General features: G+C 32.6%; 1 protein-coding gene across 1 annotated transcript in view; it reads left to right on the top strand.

The window, feature by feature from the left end:
* The window catches only part of LOC132255611 (relaxin receptor 2), a 53,605-nt gene extending 43,101 nt beyond the window's left edge, over window positions 1-10,504 (top strand). The window contains exon 19 of the mRNA XM_059751721.1: window positions 10,380-10,504. Coding sequence (XP_059607704.1) covers window positions 10,380-10,436 — 57 coding nt within the window. The 3' untranslated portion in view covers window positions 10,437-10,504. The remainder of the gene's footprint in view (window positions 1-10,379) is intronic.
* The last annotated feature ends 2,570 nt before the right edge of the window (window positions 10,505-13,074 follow it).

Here is a 13,074-nt window from a genome sequence, read left to right as displayed (position 1 = left end):
TTTGGCATATCGAAATGCGCGACTCGTCGTTACGCCGCGTCGTGCACGTCGCAAACTCTTTTACATCGTTTGTCAACAAAAATTATATAAAATGTATCAAACATAAAAGCTATAAAGCATTAGCTATTATTATAATGATATGAATAAAAAAAATTATTTAAAGCGATTAGACTTACTAAAAACGTGAATAAACTTTTTACAATCGGGATTTAGGCCTGTTTGCACCGTTTACACAGTACAAAGGCATAGTATTCATACTTGAAATTTTTTTAACATTCACTGTATGTCATTATCATTCATCACTGGTGTGGATAAATATCGATTGGATTATTTGCACTTTTGCTGTAATCTTACTCCATGCATTTTTTATAATTGATTGGGAAATACCTTTTTGGCTTTTTGTTAATTTAATAAGATGATAAAAAAGCTTTTGGGATGGAGCAGATAGTAATTAGGAAAATTTATTAATGCTGAATCAAGTGCTGAATAGTTGAAGAATTTTTAGCACATCGCTGAATATTCCTTGAGAGACACATTAGAATATGTGTGTTAATAAATAAAGTCGTCATGAGTTCACAATCTTTTATGTGGCAAAAATTAATTTATTAAAAGCAACCTTCATAATCTTAAATACGGGATTCTGAAACAAAATCTTTACTTATTTTACCGCATTTGATACTGTAAAATTGGTTTTGGAATTGGAAATTACTATTGAAATTTTTTAAATGCTCATTTATACGTGATTCTTCCCAGCGTCGAATCACTTTTGATCACCATATACAAAAATCTATCATGTCTATTTTCATATTGTAATATTTTGAAACTTCTTCGCAATATTTTGTGTCATATCTATCATATGTCTTCAGATAAAGACGGGAAGGAGAATCGGTCAAATATGTCACAATATCCTAAAATATTGGAATATTGCAGAATGTGAAAATTATGCAAATAACAGAAACAATACGTTGTTTTCTATGTAAGGAAGAGACGACTAAAAAATATAATCAGTCGTTGAGATAAATCCGTCAGGTATAATTTGTATCATTTCACGGTATCTTGACACCTGAATTATTTTATTATTATGCAAAGCGAGACGGTTTAATAGGTAATGTACACTTTAGCAGGCAATCATGTTGAGGTAATAGTAATACTTTTCCTCTCTGGAAATAATTGTATAAAATGTGTGATGTACCAGCAAAATATAATCTCGTGCCACTTGTGAGATTATTTTTATGCAATATCACGCGTCGTCATCGTTTCGTCAATATGTATACTCGACATACTTTAGAAATGCACCACGAGAGATTCCTATCCGAAACAGTTCGCGATGATGTGAAAAAAAAAAACAGTGAGAAAAATGACAATCGTGCCAAAATTCACTGCACTTCTTTAGAAGACACCATTATGCGATCGAGTATGTAATATCGCGCAATGCGATTGTATATAATCCATTTCTTTCAATCTCTCCCTCACTTCTCTCAAAGTTTTTTTTTTGTATACAAATGCCACGATAGTGGGCACTTAATTATTCAATTGTTTCATCGCTGTAACCACACAAGATATGCGAGGAACGAAACGAGGAAAGTCACTACAGGCAGTGTGTTTGAGAGCCGGTGGATCGGTATGAGAGACAGCGAGGCCCACAGAAGTAGATCACGAAGAAGACGATCGCGCACAGTAAGTGTAGTTTGTTGCGAAATTGCGCTTGGATGTGTTCAGAAGCGCAACTTATAATCAGGGCTCTGTACCACCCATCCATCCAAGTACAATTTAATAATTATGCAAATAGCATTTACTACCACTGTTATCGTCTAAATACCTACAAATGACGTCCGAGAAAGTCTCGTACTTTTCCTGATCTTCAAAGTCGTGATTGCCACATTTGTGGTGTGTGTTTCTATGCAATACAGGAATTTACATCAGAGCGCGAGAAAATTACTATAATTTCACTATGTGGTGCAGAATGTGAACTACTATTTGCAGAATGCCCAAATGAAGAAATTATAAACTATATTGATTTGCCAATATCTAATCACAGCATTTAACAATGCTGAATATCGTACAATGGCATCTATCTATCTATTGTGTTGTAGTATTTTTTACCATTAAGTGCGCATTTTTTTTCTAACTCTTCTGTACTTAATCATGTCTGACTGGTGGAAAATTTGAAGGTTCAACTAAGATGACCAGAGTCCAGCACTTTGCTCATTATAAAGAGTAATTATTAAGTTCAACATGGAAACTTGCATTACATCGATTGATCCAGTGCTTCTGTGCCTTAATTCAATTTCGATACATAGTGTATGTATATTTTACAAACGTTCATTTATATAAAAATTAAATTTTTGCAAAACAACATTTGAAATAACACAGGAACACGACAGAGATTTTCATGTTATTTTCTTCACTTTCCCAAAATCGTAATGTTCGTGTGTGTAGTTTCTTTTCATCGCTTCATAAAACTTTTTACAATATTTTCTATAAATATTACCCAATTTTATTGAGTAATATCGTTAGTAATAGTTGTGTGGGGAATTAAAAAAATGTGAACAATTTATCCAAAAGTATATTAGAATAATTTAATCAAATCTAATAGAAAATAATTCAAATTATCCATACCCATTGCTTCGGAATAATCTAAATAATTCACACATGTCTTGTTTCCAAAATATTGAAATTGAGAATTGTCTTTTGTAGAAACACAGCAAGTGTATACTTTATCTATCTGATTTTAAACAGCCATCTGCTCAGTAGTGTATTATCTGTTGTAGGCATTTTTCAATTATTGTTACTTATTGTTGGAATTAACTTGCGAAATTATACTGTAATCCATACAATTCACCGGAAATCACTGATAAATGATAAGATTGTGTGATGAGGCATATTTCAATCAAGCACACTCGTTCGTTTACACTTCCCAGCGAGTAATCTCATGTCGCTTCACTCTTATTTAAATTTTACAACCAATGGTATTTTATTATACTTTAATTGCAACATCACTTGTGACAAATAACCAAATGGTGATGTATGAAACGATTCTTATCACGCGGAAAGCGTCATGGATTTCCGTTTTTCACATGCCATTCAGTGAGGTGAAATTTCTACTGCATGATTCGCACTCCTCATGTTGGTAATGTAAATATTATTCCTTCATTTCAAAATCAATGGAAATGGTATTGTAATGGAGTGGTGTGCAGAGGATTGGATGCTTAATTATGGGAGAGTGTGTATCTGCCGCGGTTTTTGCTGCTAAACAAAACTGCAGATTTTAAATGTTGGGTGAAAATTGGAGCGTTAAATTTGGGTTAGTTGCAGAAAACGCACCTTCCTCGCTGCATACTCTAGTTCCACATGATATAAATTGAATTATTAGAGAAATGGAAGTGACTCCAATTGCATTTTCTATTTGAATACACTGTAATTATTGAATCGTTGCGGATGGGTATGTAATTATCGGCCTGGATAGAGTGCGTAGAGATGAAAATCTAACGCATTTCCTTTTTCATCTCAGCTAATGGACACCTTCTTTTTTGTCGCATAACGCAAGAATCAGAACGGAGATTACGATGTTTTTTGTTTATATAAAAAGATTTATTAAACGCACAATTACCCAATGTAATTTGTCTTATTCACTCAATTATTAGAATCAGAGTAAAATACTAGAAAATTGTAGAAGGGAAATTTTTTTTTCATTTTGAATATCATATTCACTTTACACCGTGAATCATAACGCTGAATATAAAGAATGTTAGCTCAATTACTACTGAATTAAATGTGATAACTTTCTTTGTGAACATACATAAAGTGACTCTTTACAGCCTAATGGAAGGAATATGTGAGGATATTCACGTTATGTAACGTAATATTGCTAATAAATATTTGAGAATCCCGTTTACCATCGTAATTTTGGAGGTTGAAACTCATAATGATGGATGGCTAGTTTGTTGCAAACTCAACTAAAGCAATTGCAGAATTACAGTCGCATAAATTCAACCTTTGATCCCGCTGAAAAATAATTTAATACTTATCTCTTACATGAATCGTGTTGCAAAATATCTTTTGAAAATGATTTAAATTATAATATTCTTAATTCATTACTAGAGATTATTGTCCTTCATTGCACACATTAATGACTGAAAATGTATTATTTCTTGGCTCATTTTTAAATATAAAAAAAAATATATCACAATATTCCAATGATGATAGAGAGTGGCCTTTAATTGTTTACTAAAATTGATCATTGAGCAGTAATTAAACAATTGTCTTGAATTGAAGGCGATATTATGTGAAGATGGTGATGAAGATTGTACCAAGAGACTCCTCTCTTAACGAAACGACACATCGTGACCTAGAGTTTGATTACATCAGATAGTAAATCATATTCTTTTTTCTCGAATGTTTATTGCAAAAAGCAATTTTTTGCTGATTTTCTACCATCAAACTCCAACAATAAAATTAAATAGCCATTACAAACACTGTCTGTTGGATGTCCAACATCGACAGAAGATACTTACAGACATATATAAATTATAATTACTTCGGATGTTTTTACCTGTCCGACTGCGAATGCCTTTTCCTTCTTGATGAACAAAATTGTGTGGAAATTTTTTTTACATACTGTTGAGATGATCTCACGACGAAGACGTCAAGGCCGTAAAATTCCCGGATATTTTATCCTATGACAAATCATATCGTGATTCGTTTGCTATTTCTATACTTGCTGTGGAGTTTCGGCACCACACATCTCATTGATTTAATGAAAAATAGCCTCACGTGAATGTTAGTTAATGACAATAAAATGCTTCTCGAAACTCATTGTGATGTCCTCATCGTTAGTTTATTTGCAATCATGACGATATTGTGTCATTCACAGTATTGATGATTAGAGAGACATAGAAAACACGGTATAAAAGCATTATTGCAATATATGACGAGTAAATCAAATAAATACATCCTTTTCAGGTGAAATAATCTCCAATTTTGAGGAGTCCTAATTACATTGCGATTTTCTTGCGAATTCGATACTTTACTTCGACATGGGATTATCTAATGGCATCTCGAATACGCGGGTGATTGATTGTTCCCGACAACTCGATTGACTTCATAAAAAGTGCATATTATTAAAAGACCAAACAATGATGAATAGTTTGACCCACTTGGCATGCAGCTAACGTAGGAAAAAGTCACTGCCACATGCGCTAAATTGTCAACAAGCTGGACAAATCAATTCAATTCAAATTAAATGCTTAGATCTTGTAACGTCTGCAAATAAACTAAAACGCATATGTACACATTTGCTCACACAAAAGCATGAACCAGAGTACATGAGTCCGTTTTCCAACCATTTCTTTTCATTGACTCAAATATTCAAAAAATTGATCTCGTGTTTCTATCAAATAAATTTTGTCGTGAATTCAAGATTCCAGAGTGGAAAACAAAGATCTCATATTTCAGATAATCTCTCAACATTTAGATAAAATCATACGAGTATTTTAAGAAGGAAAAAGTTTTTTATAAGGATATCGTTTTCCAGAGTTTCGAATTAAATCTGTATTCCGTTAAGAATATCTTCTTTCTTGTTTTCTATACCAACCTGCCTAATTCGGTCAAAATCAAATAACATAGGTTTGTAATAAAATTTATACTCTGTGAGAGATTTGTCTTTTACGGACTGATGTGACTTTCCAAAAGCCCCCATAATTTGAATAAGACCAGATGAATGTTTCTCCTAATGAAACGATTCAAGATTCAATATTTATGCAGATGCTCTTTCCATGGATTGATATCTTCTTGCCAGAGTAAACATGAAACTTCTACGTCTCAGTAAAATACGAATGGTCAATAAAACTGTCGAGAAAGAATCTCAAAATATAAGTAAATTATCATAATGAATTACATAGGTATGAGCATTGTAAATACATTCTAAATTATAACGGTTGTAGCCAGATAAATAATTTCGTTACTGAAGTCTTCAGTGATGAGCGCTGATACAAAGTTTAGCCGCATGATTTGACTTGGCGAATATTAGGTGGCGACATACGTGATTTCTTGCAAGATCGCAAACGCGTCAACAGAATAGAATCGATTATCTCCAATGCAAGAGATAGAGGGAAAGTGTATTCGTATTTAGTTTTACTATTCATCAAATTGCACACTAAATGCTAAACCGTATATGTCTTTGTCGGAGATTTCACAAGTTCGACCGTCAGCTTTGTACATCCACGTAATGAGCAAGACAATTTTGTGCAAGAAAAATTTCGTTAGGAAATAAATTTACAATTATTTCAGGCATAAATTGAGAGTTGTAACAAAATTCAGGATCACGTCTGATGCAATTTGCAAGCCTCGTGGGCACTTTCGAAGTCAATTGAACGCCAATTGGCAATCGGCAGCTGAAAATCCATCTCATTCATATACAAAATATCGCTATTATTGATTGAATAATGCTCTGCCACATCAAATTAGATTTTCATGTTCAAGAATGGACAAATTTTAGCGCAATCTCTTTCCGAAATGAGCATGAGCATTGATCGTTATGTCAGCGTTACGGTAGCAAAATCGGAAAAAAACACCGTGCCGCTGAGGAAGAATAGGAAAATGATTTATTCAATCTCTACTGACACTTATTTGTATGGTTTTCTTATATCATAATATTGGTGAAAAGCACACATTTATCGTGAAATATGTTTGAAAAAGAGGCTCAATGATCGCTGGATTTATTCTGTTTAATGTTAACGGCACTCATTCGACACACCAACATGCCTCATTTGAATTTGCTAAAGAAAATGTTGGTCTCGTGAATGCTGACGATTGTCAAGTAATCTCCACACGCATTGAAGTGATCATTGCGATTATTCTCGGAAACATAAATTTCAGTCATCTTATTTTATCTTTTTGCCTTGCTATAATATAACCAAAGTCGAATGCATCAGTCACTTATTTTTTATTCACACATATTACACAAAAAATTTGATGATATTTTAAGAGCAGTTGCAAGCCTGGACAAACCGTTTACACATGGCAGAAGGATAAAAATATTGATGATCATAGACTGAAATGTCTCCAATGACACTGGTCGGCTATGAAAAATATCGGCGGATAGTTAAAACGTGTGAAAAATATTCAAGAGACTGTCTGAAAAAAGTAATTTATATACTATGTATATGAATGTGCTTTCGAAAGAAAATTATCACAATTTTTTCTCTATACAGATAAATCATTGATCATCCTCTTAATATCATTTAATAGTTCTTGCCTCTCTCATTCTTCTCTTGTCTGTCACATATGCAAATCGTCTTGTGATGTGGCATCGTTATATCACGTATCTGTTAAAAGACTTCAAGATCAGCCACTGAAGAGTCTAAAGTAACTGACAGAAGTTAAAAAAGGCACTTTCATGTGAGCCGAATTGACTTTGAGGGAGAATTTGAGAAATTGCGACATGATGTAAATGTCTGGTTCTTCGATGTTTTTTTACGTATGAATTTTACTGTCATTTAATACAACATACTTTTCCTTACAGAGATCACCCTTCAAGAGTGATTTATGGAGAAGCAGTCCAATAAAAAGCCCACGGCAGGCAATATACGATGCTACAGATTCGTACAATATTTTATGGATCATTTGCAATATTTCAATGGCTGCATTCCAATAGATTTTTTTTTCATAATTGACTTAGAAGACAGTCATCCTAATCAGAATGAATAAATAGGCAGACTATACATTTATATATAATGGGCTATTATTTTGAGTTAATATCTGCAAGTTGAGCTCACTGATTGGCCCCACTCAAAAATGGTCTTCTTTACAGATGGAAAAAATCACAAAGAAATTATTTCTCTTATTTCGTTGTATAACGAATTGTGCGTTTACCACATCTACTTCCTACATTGTGTCGATCGACCACAATATTTTGAGACGGAAAAAGAAGATGAAAACTTGATATAGTACCAATAAATAGTGTGACTCTCGACTTCCAGCGAGTCAATAACATTTTGTTGGTCTTTCAAATGGCCATATTGTTCACAAAGACTGCGTCGCTTAGGAATATCCAGGAGAATTAATAGATCAATAACTGTGATTAATCTTCCTCTTTTGATAAGATAAGAGACTATGTACGTGGGATAGATGCAACGAATGAAAGTGTTTCAAGATTTCACTTCCAATTTCACTACTTTCAATATGCCGACAATTCAATAAAAATGCTATAATTTTGCCAATTGTTGTTGTCATGGGCAATTTATTAATAACTAATTTTACTTACACATGCATTGTTGCTTCGGTAGAGACAAAGCTGAATTGAAGCAATCTTGCATATGAATTTCATCGATGAAATTGAAACAGCTCGTTTTATGATGTGTTCACAAAGTTTGTCAGCACATGAGTGGGAAAAAAGACCAAGTTGGACAATGAAATTTGGTTGAAAATTAAATTGTTGCTCGCATGTCAGATGAATTCTTGATTAGGTCACGATAACTGGCATTTAATGTATGCTTCTCCCGAATCGAACACCCATGCAACGAATTTTTTATTCATTCCCCAACATATCCAGTCGATTTCGCAGCGGTAGCAATTACTGGCGGCGAAGCTTATTATTTGACGCAGACCCAAATAGTTTGGAGTCAAGGATTGTGTCAATTTGAGGTTTACTCTGTGTTGCGGAATTGAAGAGAGGGAATACTTCTATGTGCAAATATGGTGATCTTATGCATACAAATTTTATTTTAATTCTTTTGCAGTTTGCATTGCATTGAATCAACATGAAAGAATTTTTTATGCAATACAATTTAACGAAAAATTTTATTAACCCAATGATTAAATTTTCTGTCAATGCCCTGAAATGCTTTCTCAATTCTTCCTATATGTTTTTAATGTGAAATATCAAGAACTACAATTTTTTAGAAGAAGAATGTAATTGACCATCCATTCAGAATTTGTTAGGGATACTGCTTTCTGGTATACAATATAGTGTATCAATTAATTTAAATATTGAAAAGCCAAACTGTTTAAAAATATGTATCGAAATTTGAATTTTCTAAGTCTTTGTACTTTATGATAAATCATATCAATTTGTTAAAAAAATATTTTAATTTTAATATTGTGAAAGTTTTGTTTGTGAATCATTGTCTTTCTGATGGTTTTGTAATGACGCCGACGTAAATGCTATCAAATAAAGAGCTCAGAACCAATCCCAGATTCAGTTGACAGTATATATATATGTATATATGTAAATATATAGAAAATTTCGTAATAAGATGCGACTGTGAATTGGCGGTTGCGATTTCTGGGTGCGACAGGAATCTCAACAGAGTCATATTTCTCAAAATTGGGCACTTCACTGTGTATTTCTGCATACTCTGCCAAGCAGATATCTTGGGCGCATCTCAAGACCTCATATAAATATTCCACTGGCAACTCGGACCATTTTCCATACTATTGAATGTGAACCTGTTGTAACTTTGTTGAAAATCATAATGAAAATTGGACAATTTAGCTATATCGTCAATTCCCAAATGTACAATACCGGTGTCGTGACCACAGTACACGAAGCCTCCATTAAAATCTATGCACATACACAGAGTGAGTCTCTACCGTGGATGTATTTCTGAAATGCAGTGAATGTCGGTCGAAAGATTATGACCTTATCATCTATTATTTACTGACTATGAATTTCTTTCGTAAATATTACATTTTTGCGAGAATCACATTTTTCAACAAATTGCATAGTCTACTAAAAATTATATATATAATGTTTTAATTTACACTTAATCAACCTTGTCAAAGTGTTTTTCTATGCACGATCAATTCTGATTTTAATCTTGGCTATAGTAAATAAGCAAAATTTATTCTACAAGTATGTCTTTATTTGTTTAATTTTGAAGGCTTAGCAATTTTACATTTCCTCTTTCTTCACTAATCATGAATATTATCATATTTTAATAATGAACTTAATATCTTTACCTTTATTTACTTACCTTTATAGTCACTCTACCACAAAATTATGACTAATTCCTATAGTTAATATTTCTTAACTAAACATTTGACGTCCTCGTCAAACTATTGGAAACTATTGGTTATAGTTTCTTATATTTCTTATCAAATCACCAGTGAAAAATGAAATATACAGTTTAATTGAGGACATTTTCAAGATAAAAGAGATCATTAATACATATATTGTTTCTATGAGACACCTTTGTTTATTCATACGACTGAATATTATCGGCGTGTACAATATTGCAATAAATTCGCCTTAGATAATATCGTGAAAAATTCATTCTGAATTTCACATGTATTGCCAAGCTTGATAAATTTTCCTTTTTATTATTTTCTCTGCTGTTCATTTGCCTAATTCCTTGTTTTTGTCTTTATCTATATTGCAGCACACACAGAGTACGATGACATCGACGTGTGGAAACAAGAAAGGCACATTAGTCTAAACATATCGCGGTTCATTTATAGATTTAATATGAGAATTGAAAATTGTCAACGAATTGTTATTGTGAAATGCCCATTACGTATAAGTTTTTTTTGCGAAATCTGACTGCAATTAAGCTTAAAGTGTAAAATTGTGAATTATTGTAATTGCAGATTTCATATTGAAATGGTGTGCATGTTTAATGAATTATTTGAGCATAAACGTATATGTGATATGTAATACTATTCTCAAAATATTTATAAAATAATAGCAAATAATTTTGATAAAATATTTTAAATTGATATTGGCATACGTGAAATGTATGAAAAATTGTTAATTTTTATATAGTTATAGTAAAGAAGTTCATGGTAATATACTTGATTTGCTTTCACTGGAACCGTATCTTTATTCAACCTTTGCACAATAGTCAACCTCTTACTTTAAGAAGAGTAAGTCGATAAAGAAGACTCCTTAAAGTGTCTTCACTAATAGTGGGGACCTGTGTTTCAAACAGTTTTATAATTTCTTCGATAATTTCTCAATATGAGCATGATATTCACAGGACGTCTCATAGTGTATAACTATTAAATACATATATGTGTGAGCAAACATGTAAGTGTAGAAATTGCTGAAAAAGTTGTGTTCGACATGAGGACGAAGATAATTCTTTCGCGTTTACGGACTAGACAAGATAAAGTCATGAAGAAAGTGCCGAAGAATCAATAAATCTGTAAAACACATAGTGAACAATTGAAGTGGGCATGAAATGATTGTCACGATTCTTATCACTTTATACCGCTTTTATGGTTGTATCCCGGAGAGCTATTGCCTTTGAAACTTTTATTCAAGTGTTTTATCCGATTCTTGTTTTTTTTCACCTAAATAATACACCATTCCGCATACAATGTCTTGCGACTCATTCAATGTGAGTTAACTAGAAAGTTGAATTTTCTTGGTGGTAAAAAGGAAGTGTCGGAAATGTGGATGCTGCTGAATAAAGCACTCCAATTGGGTGTCGAAAAAGTCATGTTTGCCATCTTCTTTACACCAGCACTTTTTCCTCCTGTTTCATTCATTCGCTGAACAAACATCTGCAACTCCTATCTTCAAACAGTGAAACTCTATGGCACAATTCCCACCGCAAATTCGCTTGCTACTGTCGAATAATCTGGTAAAGAATTTTCACCTGAAGAACGTGCAACGGAACAGCACTTTAACATGGAAATTATTTTTTAATGGCAGGACAAGATCATGGCCTAATCTCCTGAATAACACCTCCGGAAAATGGGGGACAGAGATTGTGAATATGTGAGGCAATATGTTGCCAATGAGAATTTCACCCCCTGAAGCTATTCACCCACACTCCTAGAGAGCCTCTTTTATTCACCGTCGTTCACCTACATAAGAGAGAAGGGGAGAGGACGAGGAATTTAGCTAGAATAGTTTCATGATAATATAGCAATACACTCATTTTAGTTTTATTCTATATATTCCAAATAAGAAATACTTTCAAATAAACCCAAGAGGAAAATATTCATTAAAGTTGCCATTATTTTTAAAGTTAAAAATTAAAATTAACTCATATAAGAGCTCCTTGTCTCCATCAATGCACGGATAGTATAGAGTCTATTGTGATGATTATTAAAGGTGTCAAAATACGAAGACCCAATTAAAAGTTATTAGCGGCTTGTAAATATCTAAGGGGGTTTTTATTCTATCATAATAAATACAAAATTTGAACTATTATATAAGAAAACACTAAACAAATAATAAGAACCGGCTATAGGGAGAATCTCCAGAAAAACATTGAAAATAAACGAAATTCAAATGTAAAAAAGAAATTGTGAATGAATGTGTAGAACAGCATGTGTAGAATCATTCACTTTAAACCATAATTTAATTCCTACACTACCATTTAGATAGATCTCATCGTTCTACATCCTGTAACGCTAATTTAGAGAAAGGAGGAAAACAAAATATATGGGCTTTTGAGTAACTAATAATCACATGATTATATAAAAGTGTTAATCTTGTAAGCCAAACGAAAGTTTAATTTACTCTCGAAAACACGTATTATAGTATTTATTTTAGATTATGAAAAAGAAAAAAATTGATACCTCTTTTTGAAAAATATTCAGTTTACCTAATAATAGAAGACTTTCCAAAATAAAAAGTAATATTTGAAATTTTTGAGAATGTGATTTTCAATATGCAAAATAACCTGAATTTGTAAAATGAATATTGTTTAAGAGATAGTGTGATGTCTTACATATAGAATGATAATGTATAACAGAAACATTTTTTAAATTCATTACACTCACGTAGGGATAGCAAAAATCACACTGATTGATGGGCTATACTGTAAAGTTTGCTAGATAATCCCAGAAAAAGCATTTGTGTTGCTTTTTCATTTTCTGTGTCCAGCATCAGTTTGTTCGATAGAGATCTTTCCTCAATAGCATCCGAGATAGAAAGCAAATCCAAATAGAATGAGCTCCTGTTAAATATGAGAATCTGCGGATTGAATATCCTATTCCATCTGCATTGAAAGTTTCGGTCGAAAACTTCTATGTTTTTATTTACACACATCCAACCCACATCATTGTAGTCCATTTCAATTTCGTCATCACATGTTTTTCGGCTTTTCCATATCCCTTCTT

The sequence above is a fragment of the Phlebotomus argentipes genome, unplaced genomic scaffold (genome assembly GCF_947086385.1).
Source record: "Phlebotomus argentipes unplaced genomic scaffold, Phlebotomus argentipes genome assembly contig_6, whole genome shotgun sequence".
NCBI lineage: Eukaryota > Metazoa > Arthropoda > Insecta > Diptera > Psychodidae > Phlebotomus > Phlebotomus argentipes.
The sequence above is the reverse complement of the archived record's forward strand: the minus strand, read 5'-3'. Positions and strand labels throughout refer to the sequence as shown.